Genomic DNA, 19,284 nt, shown 5'->3' with positions numbered 1-19,284 from the left:
AGATGAAATGCCGGGTTGCTAGCGAAGCTCCAAATGCTATCCAGACCACAGGTCGCGCATGCCACAGCCGCTCTATCACGTGATGCATACTGCTCCGACGTGCTAACGTTCTGAGGTGAATTACGGCGTGTTGCAAGTTTTGTGAGGTGCTTTCGTGATATTTAATGGATCGGATTACATTTTTTATTTTTCTCCGATATCCGATCCAGTAATTTAGGTCAGTATCGGACCGATACCGATACGTAATATCGGATCGGTCCATCTCTAGTATCTGAGCCTATATAAGGCTGTGTGCCAGGTTCTGAAATAAAATAAAACTGTATCTGGTGGTTGGTATGACTCGGGGTGATGATTCATTTAAACTAACATACTAATCATGCCGTAACCATGTCTGTGTAAGACATTATTAAAGGAATGTAACCTAATGTTTATAGTCCACATTTAACACTTTGGAACAGCTGAGCTATTTGGTTCTTTCTTTGTGAATTTCTATTCTTAACTTGTTTCTATCTTCTGGTTTTTGCTGATAAAGCAAGAATCATGTCAGCATCTGCTTCTTTCTGAACAGGATTTCCAAATGAACCTCCAGTGTACTCGTGTTTCTGGCTTTCATTAAAATTATTTGGGATGAAATTATTTTCTTTTTGCTCTTTTTGATTTTGAACCCATTCTTTCAAAGGATTTAATTTTGGTTTCCACTGACCAACAAATGACACAACATAAACACAAAGACGTGTGATTTAAATGTTCTTGATTCTGATCAGTATATCTGTGTCTCCACACAGGTAATGACACAATTGCTTGGATTAGCAACAAAATGAAGACCACTACAGAAGGTACGATCAAAGCTCTTTTTCCAAATGTACTGCAGCCCTGCACTTCGACACATTAAATCATTGCACACACCATTTACCAGAGTTACTATAGTTTTATTTCTTTTTGCCTTTTTGCTTTTACTTCAGTGTAGTTTCACTTAGTTTCCATTGTGAGTTTGCTCATTTCAAGTTAGTTTTTATTTCCTGAAATGTTTTCTTTCAGCCAGTTTTAGTGTTTATCAATTATTAATGTATGGATTTGGAAAAATCAGTACAAGTTTGTTTGTTTGTTTAAAAAAAACAAACAAAACTAAAGAACTTTTTGAAAGCAGCGGACAAACAAAGTGGAGTTGGCATTTCCTTCCTGTGTTTGCGTGGGTTCCCTCTGGGTGCTGGGCTTCCTCCCACAGTTCAGACATGCAGTTAGTGGGGTTAGGTTAATTGGTAACTCACCCATAGGTGTGAATGTGAGTGTGAACGGTGTCTGTGTGTTAGCCCCGCGATAGACTGTCACCCTGCCTCTCGCCCTATAATAGCTGGGATATTACCTCTGTATTATGAGTTTATATTTAACAGAACACCAGCCAAATGTTGTTTGAACTGGTTTTATTTTCTTTCTTTCCTGCCTTTGTTCCAGAGGCTCAGGCCTTTGGCACCATGTTGGTAGCTTATGGTTACATCTACCCGCTGCAGAACCATAAGAAGCTGGTCATGTGCAACGACAGCAGCCTGTACCGTTTCCAGGTAAATGTTTGCTTCACCTTTGCTACATGTGATAAGAGTCCGAGTCACACTGTCCCATCGTAGGTAAAGCATGTGAAGGAGTTTATATGGAATTTGTCAGAAGTTACACGTGAGAAAAAAACATAATCTGAGCAAATCATTTCATTCTGTGGGTGCAGGTATTTATTAGCAATGACATTCGTTGTGCATAAATTCAACAACCTGTGAGCATAGAACTCAGACGCAGTCCTGCTGACGCGTCTGTGCGCACACAGGTTGGAAAGGGGGATCAGTCAATCAACAAATGAATTAAATAAATACATCATTAAATAATGAATTAAATGTTTTATAAATTAATTAAATAAACACAAAAATAATTAATTAAAAGCCCATTTGTTTAATTTTTGGTTTAATGACTTAATTAAGTATTTAATTAATCATTTAATGATGTATTAATTGAATCCATGCTGGCACTCCTGGCCCTGCAGCTGTGTTCATAAATGTATTTTATCTGTCAGCCGATCGAGTCAAAATCATTGCTTTGGTCTGGTTGCTGTTCTTGTAATGGTACCAACACAGCCTACACACAATCGTTTGGACATGTGTGGACCCAAACGATGCCTAACCTTTTGAAACACCCTGTTTGTCTGTCACCCATACACTGTCAACATGTTTTAGCCAAGAATGTCCTGGCTTAATCTTCAAATATATGTGGATGGAGCGCAGAGTGAAGGCAAAGGACCAACAAGTGCTCAGCATCTCTGAACTCCTTCCAGACTGTTGGAAACCATTTCAGGAGACGACCTCATGAAGCTCATGGAGACGCCGAGAGAGCAAAGCAAAGAATCTGAAATATCAAACTTGTTTGGAGTTATTTCCCACGTTTTTGTTCACTACATATTTCCACGTGTTCATTCATAGTTTTGATGGCTTCAGTGAGAATCTACAATATAATAAATAAATAAATAAATAGTCGTGAAAATAAAGAAAAAACAAACCTTTGATTGGTAGTGTATGTAAAATAGTTTGCAGTCAACATGAATAATGCTGGGTCCATGGCTGCAGTATATTACTGATGCTCATCAAGCCAACACAAAGACTTCGAGGCTGCTATTTTAACCATTTTCTGGAGAATTGATCGGTCAACAGGCAATGATTTCATGCCTGTTAATCTCTAATCTGGATCCTGTAACCTGCTCCAGAGTAGGTTAGGTTTGCAGCGTAAGTTACCATGGCAATGTACTTTGGCAAGAAGGGTTCAGGGTTCTCACGGTGGTGATACAGAACCCAGGGTTAACCTCGACGTTTCCTGGATAAGTAAACTCGTGCTTCATAGTACAGGCCTCAGACTAACTGGACAGGAAACTTTGAAAGATGTGCTAGCACTCACGCACGCTCTGCATGATTATAACCAAACACACAAACAACATAACAGGTGGAACCACTTCCTTGACTGATATCAGCTATTGCATGAAAACGTGATTCATGGTGCCGCACGTCCTTCAGCAAAGGGAAACTGAAAATACCCATATAGATCCTCCAATCAGAGTACAGATTTGTATGATGAGCAAGATGTTGAATCATCTGGAATCCCTTGATGTCTTCATGCCTTCAGATTTTGCCTTGTTTAGACCTGAGGGGGGACTTGGATGAGGGGTTGTCCTCTGGCTCCTCCAAGGAAACTGTTTTTCAGCCTGATACCAGGCAGAAAACGTTCCCTCTGAGCCTGGAGGAAAAGGATAGAAACACACACACTACTAGTCAAGAGTTTTAGAACACCCCAATTTTCCAGTTTGTTATTGAAAGTTATGCAGTTTAATGTCTCTTTGCATTCTTAAATGAAAGTGTAGTACAAATAAAGAGTTAAAAAAGATGGAATCAGTTTATAGACCAAAATGTATTTTAAACTTTGATTCATCAAAGTCGCACCTTTGGCAGATATACCAGCTGAACACAGCCGTGTCATTCTTTCTGCAATAGAAATCTTCTCCCATATCTGGAGCAGAAGTTCCCATAAATGTGGACCTTCTGGTTGCTTTGCTTTCACTCTTCTGTCCAGTTCAAACCAGCTCGTTGGGTTTAAGTCTGGAGACTGTTGGTTGGTAATTTTTTATTTCAACATGTGAACAATATACAGGTACCTTTATAAAAGAAAATAAGAAAGAAAAAAAAACTTTACAAAATACATACAAAAAAACGTTCTGATTAATTTACATGTTGAAAGGGAAGAAGTAAACACTTATTTAATCCCACCCCTTTGCCATAAATCATCAGTTAATATTTAATCAGCTTCATTACTGGTATCATTTGTAATAAAAATAGTGAACAGATTTCTGATATACTATAAACTATAATATCACATCATGAGTTTGTTTGTTTTTAAATAGAGACATTCACTTAATTTAAATATTTTCCTTTTCTTTATAGTTGGAGAAGATCATATTTTTATAACTCTTTTTGAACAGTTTTATGTTTGGACGTTGCTTTAATTCCATATTCAGTTTGTTCCACAGTTTCACTCCATGCACAGAAACACAAAAGACTTTTCTTGTAGTACGGACCTTCATTGTTTTGAAGTTACAAAAACCCCTTAAATTATAACTTCCTTCTTTCAAAACAAACATACTCTGAATATTACCTGGCAGTTCTTTATTTTTTGCTTTGAATAGAATTTGTGCTGTTTGGAATTTCACTAGATCGACTGTAAAAATAGTGAGTTTGTATGTTCCTGTAACCTGCAGTGTGGATGATTCGAATTGCTTTTTTTGAAGAGTAAAAAGTGAATGTAATGTGGTTTTATAGTTATTGCCCCAGGCCTCTGCACAATAGCTTAAGTATGGTGAAACCAGTGAACAGTAGAGAATATGAAGTGATGTTCTGTCGAATACCTGTTTTGCCTTGTTTAGTACTGCAATGCTTCGTGATACTTTGGAATGAATATATCTTACGTGAGCTCTCCAGTTAAGTTTTTCATCTATTATTACCCCCAGAAATTTATTTTCACTGACTCTTTCAATATCAACACCATTTATTTGAATCTTTGCATTTGTATTTAAACTACTATTTCCAAATAACACAAGTTTAGATTTATTCAAATTTAATGATAATTTGTTTTTATCAAGCCAGAACTTCACTTTACTTATTTCATATCCTCCAATAAATTCTGCAGATCATCACCAGAGCAGAAGATGTTTGTCTGGTCAGCAAAGAGAACCACTTTTAATGCTTTGGACACTTTACAGATGTCGTTAATGTTGAAGACTTTTGGACCCAAAACTGACCCACAAGCAATGTGCATACATAAGGAGCAACCATCATTTAATTTCACAAACTGCTTCCTGTCACCTAAATAACTTCGGACCCAATCTAAAGCGACCCCTCTGACACCATAATGTTCCAGTTTTCTTATTAATATATCATGATCTATAGAGTCAAATGCCTTTGTCAAGTCTCTGAATAACCCAGCCACATGTTGCTTTTTGTCTGTGGAGTTTGTGATGTACTCTATTGAATCTAATAGTGCCGATGATGTTGATCTGCTTGATCTGAATCCGTTCTGACTCTCGGTGAGTAGTTTATGTTTATCTATAAATTTTTCCAGTCAGTTTTTAAACAGTTTTTCAAGAACTTTTGAGAATTGAGGTAGTAAAGAGACTGTGCTGGACACTCCATGTTTTCAAGCTCACCATCTTGTTCTTTTTTCCTGAGGTAGTTCTGGCATAGCTTGGATTTATGTTTTGGATGAACCCTTGACCAACTAGACACATACCAGAGGGTCCTGCATGGTGCTGCAGGATGCTGTGGTAGCTGTTTTGGTTCAGGGAGCCTCTCACTCTGTACAAGTCACCGACCCTGGATCCAGCAAACAGCCTCAGACCATCACACTTCCCCCTCCATGTTTGATAGTTGATGCCACACACTGTGGAACCGTCCTTTCACCTACTTGACGGCAAAGATCCTGCATGAGTTCAAATGTTGATCCATGAGTCCATAATACCTTCTTCCAGTCTTCAGCAGTCCAATGGTGGTGTTTCATGGCCCAGCCAGGCCTCTTTGTCCTATTCTGAAGTCTGGCTTTCTTGCTGCAACTCATCCTGTCAAACCTGCAGCTTGAAGTTTTCTCTTCACAGCTGAAACTGAGACTATTAAGCTGCTTGAAGCTGATGTCCTGTGAGCCACCATCACACAAGCTGCTAACTCTCAGAAACTTGTCCTCTGGTTCACTCGTGTCTTTGGGTCTGCAGACCTCTTCCTGTCACAGTTTGTTTCTGAGCCTTTGATGGTGAAGGAAACTGGACTCACTGACACCTTGACTGACTGTCAAGGTGTTGACTGATTCTCGTTATGAGTTTTTGTTTTTAAGTCCTGAAACGTTTCATCCTTTTCTACAACAGACTGATGGGACAGCGGTGCAGAGACTTGCCTCCAGCATTAAAGTAAACCACAGTTGGTTTTTCAGCAGACACGTGTGTGATGACTTCACGTGCTCATCCATCCTGAGTTCTACACACATTGTTGTGCGACTGAGAATAAACTCCTGTGAAATGAAATGATTTGCTTGCACTATGTTTTTATGACATAAAATAATTCTGTGCTGACCATGTCTGTGTGTGTGGGCTGTTTTATGTTGGCAAACGATTCATTAAACCAAAGCAAAGAGTGTGGGTACAGGTAAAGGTCAGGGAAGGACATGAGCTTTCTTTAGACTGTTTGCTGTAATTTAGTTGTTTCAGTAATGTCCAGAAACATTTTAAATAAACATTGAAAGCAGACATATAACTGGTTTCATTTTCAATGTTTTCAGACTCCTTACTTCTGGCCAACACAGAAATGGGTCCCAGACGACTCTGATTATGGTGGGTATCCTGTGATATGAACTTACCTGCACTTTGTTTCTACAGGAACCTGCAGGCGGTGTCATACCTCAGTCACCATATATTAAACATTTACAGTGGGATGCAAAGATTTGGGCAGCCTTGTTAATAGTCATTATTTTCCTGTATAAATCGATGGTTGTTACAATAAAAAATGTCAGTTAAATATATCATATAGGAGACACACACAGAGTGATATTTGAGAAGTGAAATTAAGTTTATTGGATTTACAGAAAGTGTGCAACAATAAATAAATTCAGAGAACGACTGGTAGGAGTATTAATGGATACAACTCACTTAAACTAACAATAAAACTTGACTGTCTGTTTGTAGGTAAATATATTTAAGTTGAATTAATTGACAAAAGTTTTGTATTTAAATTTCTTCCCCCACAAAGATAAGTAAAAACGTTCTCGCCTGATCTTCTCAGAAACAAAGCCTGATCTTTTTCAAAGAAAAAGCCTCCCACGATGCACTCGGCAAACAGCGTTAATATTTTCAGCGTTAAACATTTCCTCAAATAAGAAGTGGAACACCTGAGAGCTGGTCCACAGAGGCAGCCCAGGAGAAACACGCCTGTGTTGAGTCAGTGTGCCAACATCATGTCAGAGCTGTGCTGCAGCGGTCGCACAGTGGTTTTCTGCAGCATGGAAACACTGGGCTAATTTTATGACATCGTAGGATCGAATCATTTGAAATCATTCATGTGAGTTAAAGCTGCTAATGAACCACTTTGCTTCCATACCTTTAATATAGCAACAGTATGAAGCAGTAACCTGGAGGACATAGAAACAACTATGAAATTAACGGGATTTCTATTAAACAAACACATTTAAACCAGTAAATTATAAAGAAAATAATGTTGTTCATAGAAAGACTGGTTTTGTTTATTGTAGCTAATAATCTGATGAATAAAATTTACTTTTTGTGTTTTGACTGTGTTTTTATTTGGTTTTGTGGTTTTAGCCATTTACCTGGCAAAGCGGAACATCCGGAAGAAGGGCGTGTTGGAACCATATGAACAGGTAGACAATGTGTCTGCTTCTAGATGTGTAATGAGTAGCACAGTCATTATTCCATTATTAACTGGAATACATTAAGTCTACTGGTCTTCAACTCAATAAGGCTTCTCAGATTTAAGCTGGGAGATTTAAGTTGAGGGCTGATGTCACAGAATGATACTGACACAAACCAACAGTGCAATTTTGGATCTTCTTGTTTCACTGTTTTTCTATTTGAAGCAGCAGGAATGAAATGGTGATGAAGTATTCATTCACAAGACATTTAACTTTTCAAACGTCACTGGCCCCATAGCTTCTGCCTCGGTTGTGCCACAGTGGCTCCTTTTACTCTGTGGGCCCTCTTTCTGTCTTTTTGATGCTCCTCTTCACCTTTCTGTTTCTCTGGCGTCTCACCGATCAGAGGCTCTTTCATCTCCTGGTTATAACAAGAATGCAGTCAGCACGTGCTGATTAAACTCTTAAACTAAAAGGGATTTTCACCTTGCTGCTCCATGCTGTGTGTTTGTGTTTCAAACAGGCACATTACAATCACCTCCATGAATGGCTGAACCACAAATGGGATTTCATTGTGATGCAAGCAGCTGAACAGTATAAGTAAGTGACACTATCACAGCTCGTAATGTATAATGCCCGCTGCCACCACAGATGCTGGTTTTTGAGACTATTTCTTAAAGTGCAGTTTGCTGCAGCGTGGTCACTAATGTACAGTGATTGGTCCTGATGCTGTGACGGGTCTTGTAGGCACTTCTGTTGTTTGGTTTTAGGTTTTCACAGATGATTTCCTCTTAATACCCCACTTACCTGCTTGTACATGTGTCAGGGCTGGCAAAGAGAGGAAGAAGCCAGATCGCGTGGTGTTTGACTGCCAGGAGAGGGCGTACTGGATGGTGAACAGGCCTCCGGTCAGTCTTTCAAACTCTGTGCTGTCTACATGTTTTAATCTCATTTATAATCATGATCTGTAATTGTATTATTTAGACTGTATCTATCTTGAATGATGTTCTGTGTGTCCAGCGTTGTGCTCACAGTGCCATGGACTGTGGTCCAGAGAGGCTCATTGACCCAAACACAGATGAGGTGAAAGGTCAGTAAACATAGAAACCCACAAACAGGTGTGGAGCAACGACAGTGTTACATGATTACATGAACTTAAAATCCTTTTTCTGGAGACGCAGTCTGACCTTATAAAGCACTGTATGAGTGAAAAATGGTTTGTAAATGCCATTTAAATACCATGATACTGTAAATACTCTAAATACTGTAAATACCCATTTAAATACCATGATACTGTAAATACTCTAAATACTGTAAATACTCTAAATACTGTAAATACCCATTTAAATACCATGATACTGTAAAAACTCTAAATACTGTAAATACTCTAAATACTGTAAATACCCATTTAAATACCATGATACTGTAAATACTGTAAATACTGTAAATACTGTAAATACCCATTTAAATACCATGATACTGTAAATACTCTAAATACTGTAAATACCATTTAAATACCATGATACTGTAAATACTCTAAATACTGTAAATACCATTTAAATACCATGATACTGTAAATACTCTAAATACTGTAAATGCCATTTAAATACCATGATACTGTAAATACTCTAAATACTGTAAATACCATTTAAATACCATGATACTGTAAATACTGTGAATACTGTAAATACCCATTTAAATACCATGATACTGTAAATACTCTAAATACTGTAAATACCATTTAAATACCATGATACTGTAAATACTGTAAATACTGTAAATACCATTTTCCTTGAATCGCTACCTTATCGTGGTGGAGGGGTTTGTGTGTCCCAGGGATCCCAGGGGCTATGTTGTCTGGGGGCTTTTGCCCCCTGGTAGGGTCTCCCATGGCAAACTGGTCCTGGGTGAGGGACCAGACAAAGAGCGATTCAGAAGACCCCCATGAAAAGAATATCGAGGGAACAGTTTACCCTGCCCGGGATAGGGTTACCGGGGCCCCGCCCTGGAGCCAGGCCCGGGGAGGGTGCCCGAGGGCGAGCGTCTGGTGGCCGGGCCTTAGTCCATGGGGCCCGGCCGGGCACAGCCCGAAGAGGAGACATGGGCCCATCCTCCCGCAGGCCCACCACCCGCAGGAGGCGCCATAGGGGTCGGGTGCATTGTGAGCCGGGTGGCGGCCAGGAGCGGAGGCCCTGGCGGACCGACCCCCGGCTGCCAAGACTGGCAATAGGGACATGGAATGTCACCTCTCTGGTGGGGAAGGAGCCTGAGTTGGTGCGTGAGGTTGAGAGGTACCGGCTAGATATAGTTGGGCTCACCTCTACGCATTGTCTGGGCTCTGGAACCAGTCTCCTGGAGAGGGGCTGGACTCTGTCTCAGTCTGGAGTTGCCCCTGGTGAGAGGCGGCGGGCTGGGGTGGGTATTCTTATATCCCCTCGGCTTGCTGCCGGTACGTTGGGGTTTTTCCCGGTGGACGAGAGGGTTTGTTCCCTGCGCCTTAGGGTCGGGGAACGGGTCCTGACTGTCATCTGCGCTTATGCGCCGAGTGGCAGTTCGGAGTACCCAGCCTTCTTAGAGTCCCTGGGGGGGGGTGCTGGAAGGTGCTCCACCTGGAGACTCTGTTGTCCTGCTGGGAGACTTCAATGCTCACGTGGGTAACGACAGCGAGACCTGGAGGGGCGTGATTGGGAGGAACGGCCTCCCTGATCTGAACCCGAGCGGTGCTTTGTTATTGGACTTCTGTGCTAATCACAGTTTGGCCATAACGAACACCCTGTTCGAACATAAGAGTGTCCATAAGTGCACGTGGCACCAGGATGCTCTAGGCCGTAGGTCGATGATCGATTTTGTAATCGTATCACCAGACCTGCGACCATATGTTCTGGACACTCGGGTAAAGAGAGGGGCTGAGCTGTCAACTGATCACCACCTGGTGGTGAGTTGGATCAGGTGGCGGGGGAGGACGCTGGACAGACCTGGTGCACCTAAACGCGTAGTGAGGGTGTGCTGGGAACGTCTAGCAGAGGCCCCAGTCCGCGAGATCTTCAACGCACACCTCCGGCAGAGCTTCAACAGCATTCCGAGGGAGACTGGGGACATTGAGTCCGAATGGACCATGTTCAGCGTCTCCATTGCCGAAGCTGCTGCATTGAGCTGCGGCCGCAAGGTGGTTGGTGCCTGCCGTGGTGGTAATCCCCGAACCAAATGGTGGACACCAGAGGTGAAGGGAGCCACCAGGCTGAAGAAGGAGGCCTATCGGGCTTGGTTAGCCTGTGGGACTCCGGAGGCAGCCGACAGGTATCGACAGGCCAAGCGGAATGCGGCTCGGGCAGTGGCTGAAGCAAAAACTCGGGTGTGGGAGGAGTTCGGAGAGGCCATGGAAAAAGACTTTCGGACTGCCTCGAAGAGATTCTGGCAAACCGTCAGGCGTCTCAGGAGGGGAAAGCGGTGCTCTACCTGCACTGTGTATAGTGCTGGCGGAGCGCTGTTGACGTCGACTGAGAAAATTGTCGGGCGGTGGAAGGAATACTTCGAGGACCTCCTTAATCCCACTGACACGTCTTCCGGGGAGGAAGCAGAGTCTGGGGATGAGGGGTGTGACCCACCGATTTCCGGGGGCGAGGTCACTGAGGCAGTTAAACAACTCCTTGGTGGCAGAGCCCCTGGTGTCGATGAGGTCCGCCCCGAGTTCCTGAAGGCTCTGGACGTTGTAGGGCTGTCTTGGTTGACACGTCTCTGCAATGTGGCGTGGAGATCAGGGGCAGTACCTGTGGACTGGCAGACCGGGGTGGTGGTCCCCATCTTCAAGAAGGGGGACCGGAGGGTGTGTTCCAACTACAGGGGGATCACACTCCTCAGCCTCCCCGGGAAAGTCTATGCCAGGGTGCTGGAGAGGAGGGTTCGTCCGCTAGTCGAACCTCGGATACAGGAGGAACAATGCGGTTTTCGTCCTGGTCGCGGAACACTGGACCAGCTCTTTGTCCTCTCGAGGATACTTGAGGGTGCATGGGAGTTTGCCCAACCAGTCTACATGTGTTTTGTGGACCTGGAGAAGGCATTCGACCGTGTCCCTCGGGGCGTCCTGTGGGAGGTGTTGCGCGAGTATGGGGTGTCTGGCCCATTGCTACGGGCCATTCAATCCCTATACAACCGTTGCAAGAGCTTGGTTCGCATTGCCGGCAATAAGTCGGACTCGTTCCCGGTGGGTGATGGGCTCCGCCAAGGCTGCCCTTTGTCTCCGGTTCTGTTCATAATTTTTATGGACAGGATTTCTAGGCGCAGCCAAGTGGCGGAGGGCTTTCGCTTTGGTGGCCTCAGAATCTCATCTCTGATTTTTGCGGATGATGTGGTTCTGTTGGCTTCATCGGGTGAGGGCCTCCAGCTCGCACTGGAGCGGTTCGCAGCCGAGTGTAACGCAGCGGGAATGAGGATCAGCACCTCCAAATCTGAGGCCATGGTTCTCAGCCGGAAAAGGGTGGAGTGCCCACTCCGGGTCGGGGATGAGTTCCTGCCCCAAGTGGAGGAGTTCAAGTATCTCGGGGTCTTGTTCGCGAGTGATGGGAGAAGGGAGCTGGAGATCGACAGACGGATTGGGGCTGCGGCTGCAGTAATGCGGACGCTGCACCGGTCAGTCGTGGTGAAGAGGGAGCTGAGTGTAAAAGCGAAGCTCTCAATTTACCGGTCGATCTACGTCCCTACCCTCACCTATGGCCACGAGCTGTGGGTAGTGACCGAAAGAACGAGATCGCGGATACAAGCGGCGGAAATGAGCTTCCTCCGAAGGGTGGCTGGCCTCTCCCTTAGAGATAGGGTGAGAAGTTCGGCCATCCGGGAGGGGCTTAGAGTAGAGCAGCTGCTGCTCCACATCGAAAGGAGCCAGCTGAGGTGGTTCGGGCATCTGGCAAGGATGCCCCCTGGGCGCCTCCTGGGCGAGGTGTTCCAGGCATGTCCCACCGGGAGGAGGCCCCGGGGCAGACCCAGGACACGCTGGAGAGATTATATCTCTCGGCTGGCCTGGGAACGCCTTGGTATTCCCCCGGACAAGCTGGAGGAGGTGGCTGGGGAGAGGGAGGTCTGGACCTCTTTGCTTAGGCTGCTACCCCCGCGACCCGACCTCGGATAAGCGGATGAAGATGGATGGATGGATGGACCATTTAAATACCATGATACTGTAAATACTCTAAATACTGTAAATGCCATTTAAATACCATGATACTGTAAATACTCTAAATACTGTAAATACCATTTAAATACCATGATACTGTAAATACTCTAAATACTGTAAATACCCATTTAAATACCATGATACTGTAAATACTCTAAATACTGTAAATACCATTTAAATACCATGATACTGTAAATACTCTAAATACTGTAAATACCCATTTAAATACCATGATACTGTAAATACTCTAAATACTGTAAATACCCATTTAAATACCATGATACTGTAAATACTCTAAATACTGTAAATACCATTTAAATACCATGATACTGTAAATACTCTAAATACTGTAAATACCATTTAAATACCATGATACTGTAAATACTCTAAATACTGTAAATGCCATTTAAATACCATGATACTGTAAATACTGTGAATACTGTAAATACCATTTAAATACCATGATACTGTAAATACTCTAAATACTGTAAATACCCATTTAAATACCATGATACTGTAAAAACTCTAAATACTGTAAATGCCATTTAAATACCATGATACTGTAAATACTCTAAATACTGTAAATACCATTTAAATACCATGATACTGTAAATACTGTAAATACTGTAAATACCATTTAAATACCATGATACTGTAAATACTGTAAATACTGTAAATACCATTTAAATACCATGATACTGTAAATACTGTAAATACCATTTAAATACCATGATACTGTAAATACTCTAAATACTGTAAATGCCATTTAAATACCATGATACTGTAAATACTCTAAATACTGTAAATACCCATTTAAATACCATGATATTGTAAATACTCTAAATACTGTAAATAGCCATTTAAATACCATGATACTGTAAATACTCTAAATACTGTAAATACCCATTTAAATACCATGATACTGTAAATACTGTAAATACTGTAAATGCCATTTAAATACCATGATACTGTAAATACTCTAAATACTGTAAATACCATTTAAATACCATGATACTGTAAATACTCTAAATACTGTAAATACCATTTAAATACCATGATACTGTAAATACTCGAAATACTGTAAATACCATTTAAATACCACGATACTGTAAATACTGTAAATACCCATTTAAATACCATGATACTGTAAATACTCTAAATACTGTAAATGCCATTTAAATACCATGATACTGTAAATACTCTAAATACTGTAAATACCATTTAAATACCATGATACTGTAAATACTCTAAATACTGTAAATACCCATTTAAATACCATGATACTGTAAATACTCTAAATACTGTAAATACCATTTAAATACCATGATACTGTAAATACTCTAAATACTGTAAATGCCATTTAAATACCATGATACTGTAAATACTCTAAATACTGTAAATGCCATTTAAATACCATGATACTGTAAATACTCTAAATACTGTAAATACCATTTAAATACCATGATACTGTAAATACTCTAAATACTGTAAATACCATTTAAATACCATGATACTGTAAATACTCTAAATACTGTAAATACCCATTTAAATACCATGATACTGTAAATACTCTAAATACTGTAAATACCATTTAAATACCATGATACTGTAAATACTCTAAATACTGTAAATACCCATTTAAATACCATGATACTGTAAATACTGTAAATACTGTAAATACCATTTAAATACCATGATACTGTAAATACTGTAAATACTGTAAATACCCATTTAAATACCATGATACTGTAAATACTCTAAATACTGTAAATACCATTTAAATACCATGATACTGTAAATACTCTAAATACTGTAAATACCATTTAAATACCATGATACTGTAAATACTCTAAATACTGTAAATACCCATTTAAATACCATGATACTGTAAATACTCTAAATACTGTAAATACCATTTAAATACCATGATACTGTAAATACTCTAAATACTGTAAATACCCATTTAAATACCATGATACTGTAAATACTCTAAATACTGTAAATACCATTTAAATACCATGATACTGTAAATACTCTAAATACTGTAAATACCCATTTAAATACCATGATACTGTAAATACTGTAAATACTGTAAATACCATTTAAATACCATGATACTGTAAATACTGTAAATACTGTAAATACCCATTTAAATACCATGATACTGTAAATACTGTAAATACTGTAAATACTGTAAATACCCATTTAAATACCATGATACTGTAAATACTCTAAATACTGTAAATGCCATTTAAATACCATGATACTGTAAATACTCTAAATACTGTAAATACCATTTAAATACCATGATACTGTAAATACTCTAAATACTGTAAATGCCATTTAAATACCATGATACTGTAAATACTGTGAATACTGTAAATACCATTTAAATACCATGATACTGTAAATACTCTAAATACTGTAAATACCATTTAAATACCATGATACTGTAAATACTCTAAATACTGTAAATGCCATTTAAATACCATGATACTGTAAATACTCTAAATACTGTAAATACCATTTAAATACCATGATACTGTAAATACTCTAAATACTGTAAATACCATTTAAATACCATGATACTGTAAATACTCTAAATACTGTAAATACCATTTAAATACCATGATACTGTAAATACTCTAAATACTGTAAATACCCATTTAAATACCATGATACTGTAAATACTCTAAATACTGTAAATACCATTTAAATACCATGATACTGTAAATACTCTAAATACTGTAAATACCCATTTAAATACCATGATACTGTAAATACTGTAAATACTGTAAATACCATTTAAATACCATGATACTGTAAATACTGTAAATACTGTAAATGCCATTTAAATACCATGATACTGTAAATACTCGAAATACTGTAAATACCATTTAAATACCACGATACTGTAAATACTGTAAATACCCATTTAAATACCATGATACTGTAAATACTCTAAATACTGTAAATACCATTTAAATACCATGATACTGTAAATACTCTAAATACTGTAAATACCATTTAAATACCATGATACTGTAAATACTCTAAATACTGTAAATGCCATTTAAATACCATGATACTGTAAATACTGTAAATACTGTAAATACCCATTTAAATACCATGATACTGTAAATACTCTAAATACTGTAAATACCCATTTAAATACCATGATACTGTAAATACTCTAAATACTGTAAATACCCATTTCCACATCAGTTTTCAGATTTTAATTATATTTCCAAATTTACAAAAAGCTACATGTTTCTGTTTACATGTTTACATTGGTAATTTTGTGATGGCAGTAGAGCTTCAGTTGGAGTTTTGATTGGATGCTCAACCTTCTATATCTGTATTTATTTTAAATATTTAAGGAAATACTGTATTTTACAGGATGAAGATATTCAGAACACTTATTTATTGCATTTCCCTTTCTTCTGTTTTCCTCTAACACAGATCTCTTTTCTCACATGAACATGAAAGAGTAATGCAGAAAGGTTTATGTGTGTCTGCACAGTGGGGTGAAAAAGTTTTCACAGGGTCATTTCTGGGGTGGATTTACTGCCACGCTCATTCCTAGAAAGGCTGGTAACTGTCGAGAAAGTTCTCCACCTGTGGAGACATAATCTTTATGTCTTTTTTGCATGTTTGTCACACTTCAATGAGTCAGATCATCAAACAAATCTGAATATTAAACAAAGACACGAGCAAACACAAAGTGCAGTTTTGTTCTCAGACAGAAAATGAACACAGATCCAGAATTTAGTAAATGAAGAACACAAGAGTACTTCACAGAAGTCCAAACAAGGCTTCATAGTAGTGAAACCTTGTAATGGACAGAAGCAGGAGGGTAACGAGACAACTACAAAAAAGAGACCAATAAACCGATGGATCAAACTTCCATGGTGATGAAGAAAAGACACATGCAAACCAGAAATAACTTTGCTTAAGTAGCCAGACTTTATATCCCCACTGTGTGACATTATAGTGTTGTGGTGTGGTAAGTGGTCATTGTACTAATGAGCAAAACCAAATTGGCTGCCCTGCAGCACACTGGCGACCTGTCCAGGCTGTACTCTGCCTTTCATCCCATGGCAGCTGGGATGGGCTGCAGCACTCCAGAGGACCTGAATTAGATACATGGAATAAAATGGATGGATGGAAATGGGCTATCTGCTGAACCTTGAGGATGGTTTGATGGTACAGGGTTCCACTGTTACCTCACACCATGCGGGTTCGGGTATCAAACCTCCAAATTTGCTGGGCATCAATTTGGCCAACGGCATGTTTGATGAAATAATGAGTCTGAATTGTTAATAGGTGTGAATGTTAGAGTTTGTGGTTGTCTGTCTCTGTCTTAGAAAACTTATTCAATTCTAGCATTGGGGAAAAGCACTGATATTGATATTTGGCTGCAATTTTCAAAAAGCTTTGCAAAGTTAAGTAATCATTTACCCCAGAGGAACCATTTCTGCTTCAGCAGACCTGAGCTGTAGATCTAGACCCCTAGCATCAAAACGTCTTTCTGTATTTAATCATACTTGTTAAGCTTATCACATAACGAGTACTACTGCACCAAAAAAAATGCTTCCATGAAAACTTTTCATTTTATAATTCTTTTCTTTCAGAAAACCACTTTTGATATCTATAGACGCAAGGTAAGTCTTTGAGTTGCTACTGAAAAATTAAAAGTATGCATGCATAAATACACAGCTTTAGCTGTACATAGGTACAAAGGTACTTTGGAAATGGAAATAATCCAAATAACAATTCTGTGTGTGTTTTTTCTAGAACATGTTCTATCAACAAGCTATCATGAGGTCCAAGGTCAAATCTAGCGTCTCCCTGGGAGCGTAAGTTTCTTTCTGGTACCAAGACACAGATTAACCCTGCAGATGCCCCGCCCCTCCCTGAGCCTGGTTCTGCTGGAGGTTTCTTCCTGTTAAAACGGAGTTTTTCCTTCCCACTGTCACCAAAGTGCTTGCTCATAGGGGTCATCTGATTGTTGGGGCCAGGCCCTGGAGCCAGGCCTGGCCCTGGAGGGTGCCCGAGTGCGAGCGTCTGGTGGCTGGGCCTTAGTCCATGTGGCCCGGCCGGGCACGGCCGTAAAAAGGAGGCACCGTAGGGGTCGGTTGCATTGTGAGCAGGGCAACAGCCAGGAGTGGAGGTCCTGGCGGACCGATCCCCGGCTACCAAGACTGGCAATTGGGACATGGAATGTCACCTGTCTCGTGGGGAAGGAACCTGAGTTAGTGCATGAGGTTGAGAGGTACCAGCTAGATATAGTATAGATATAGGCTCACCTCAATGCACGGCTTGAGCTCTGAACCCAGTCTCCTGGAGAGGGGCTGGACTCTGGAGTTGCCCCTGGCGAGAGGCGGCGGGATGGACTGGGTATCCTGGTATCCCCTCGGCTTGCTGCCTATATGTTGAGGTTTCTCCCAGTGGATGAGAGGGTTTGTTCCGTCTGCCTTCGGGTCGAGGAACGGGTCCTGACCACCGTCTGCACTTATGCGCCGAGTGGTGGTTTAGAGTACCCAGCCTTCTTGGAATTCCTGGGTGGGGCTCCGGAGCTCCACCTGGGGTCTCTGTTTTCCTACTGGGAGATGTCAATACTCACATGGGCAATGACAGCGAGACCTGGAGGGGCGTGATTGGGAGGGACGGCCTCCCGGATCTGAACCCGAGTAGTGCTTTGTTACTGGACTTTTGTGCAAACCACAGTTTGGCCATAACGAACACCATGTTCGAACATAAGAGTTTCGATAAGTGAACGTGGCACCAGGATGATCTAGGCCGCAGGTCAATGATCAATTTTGTAATCGAATCACCAGAACTAAGGCCATATGTTCTGGACACTCGGGTACAGAGAGGGGCTGAGCTGTCAACTGATCACCACCTGGTGGTGAGTTGGATAAGGTGGTGGGGGAGGATGTTGGACAGACGTGGCATGCCTAAACACATAATGAGGGTGCGCTGGGAATGCCGCGCAGAGCAGTGATGTGCGATACCACTGATTTGCTTTCCGATCCGATACCAAGTAAACTTCAAGGTGGTATCGGCAATACTGATCCAATACCGATACTTTGTACAAAAACTTTTTTTTAACTGTATCTTTTATTGTATCTCAAATTATAGATTCATAATGATTACAGGACTTCAGATTACTTGTTCTTATCACTTAATAATGCAGAATTATCATACAGAAAACTGAAGTTGTGTGCCATTTGAGCATGTTGCCTGCCTGCAGCACTAAAGGACTCCTCGAGAGACGTCTGTCTCGCCCTGGCAGCACCTGTCCCTCTCCTCGTCTTCAGTTCACCTCAACATACGCTCATCATATTCTGTGATATGATTTACTCTGAGGTGTTTGACGAGGTTAATGGTGTTGCCAGAACACCTCACTGTCTTGCCACATGTATCACAAACCGCATCTTGGCTGTTTGTGGAGGTAAAATACGTCCACACATTACTCCATTTACACTCAGCCATTGTTGTGAGTGCGCATGACAAGGGGCTGCAACACATTCATAGAGCTGTATTTCACACATGACTATTAAAGGCAGAAGAGGAAGTAGTCCCTTCCAATGTAGACAATCCAAATGATATTGTTTCTTTCCACTGTGTTCCTGTTAATGATAACCTACAAATTTACCCTACATTACTAAAATATCGATATTTTAATA

General features: G+C 40.8%; 1 protein-coding gene across 1 annotated transcript in view; it reads left to right on the top strand.

The window, feature by feature from the left end:
- rgs9a (regulator of G protein signaling 9a) overlaps positions 1-19,284 on the top strand; it is a 44,015-nt gene that overhangs the window by 10,538 nt on the left and 14,193 nt on the right. The window contains exons 3-11 of the mRNA XM_082530522.1: positions 786-836; positions 1,453-1,559; positions 6,343-6,394; positions 7,379-7,437; positions 7,952-8,028; positions 8,255-8,336; positions 8,449-8,511; positions 17,227-17,256; positions 17,390-17,451. Coding sequence (XP_082386648.1) covers positions 786-836; positions 1,453-1,559; positions 6,343-6,394; positions 7,379-7,437; positions 7,952-8,028; positions 8,255-8,336; positions 8,449-8,511; positions 17,227-17,256; positions 17,390-17,451 — 583 coding nt within the window. The remainder of the gene's footprint in view (positions 1-785; positions 837-1,452; positions 1,560-6,342; positions 6,395-7,378; positions 7,438-7,951; positions 8,029-8,254; positions 8,337-8,448; positions 8,512-17,226; positions 17,257-17,389; positions 17,452-19,284) is intronic.

The sequence above is a fragment of the Aulonocara stuartgranti genome (assembly GCF_965226115.1).
Source record: "Aulonocara stuartgranti genome assembly, chromosome: 4".
NCBI lineage: Eukaryota > Metazoa > Chordata > Actinopteri > Cichliformes > Cichlidae > Aulonocara > Aulonocara stuartgranti.
Note: the sequence above shows the minus strand (reverse complement) of the source record. Positions and strands in the feature narration are given on the sequence as shown.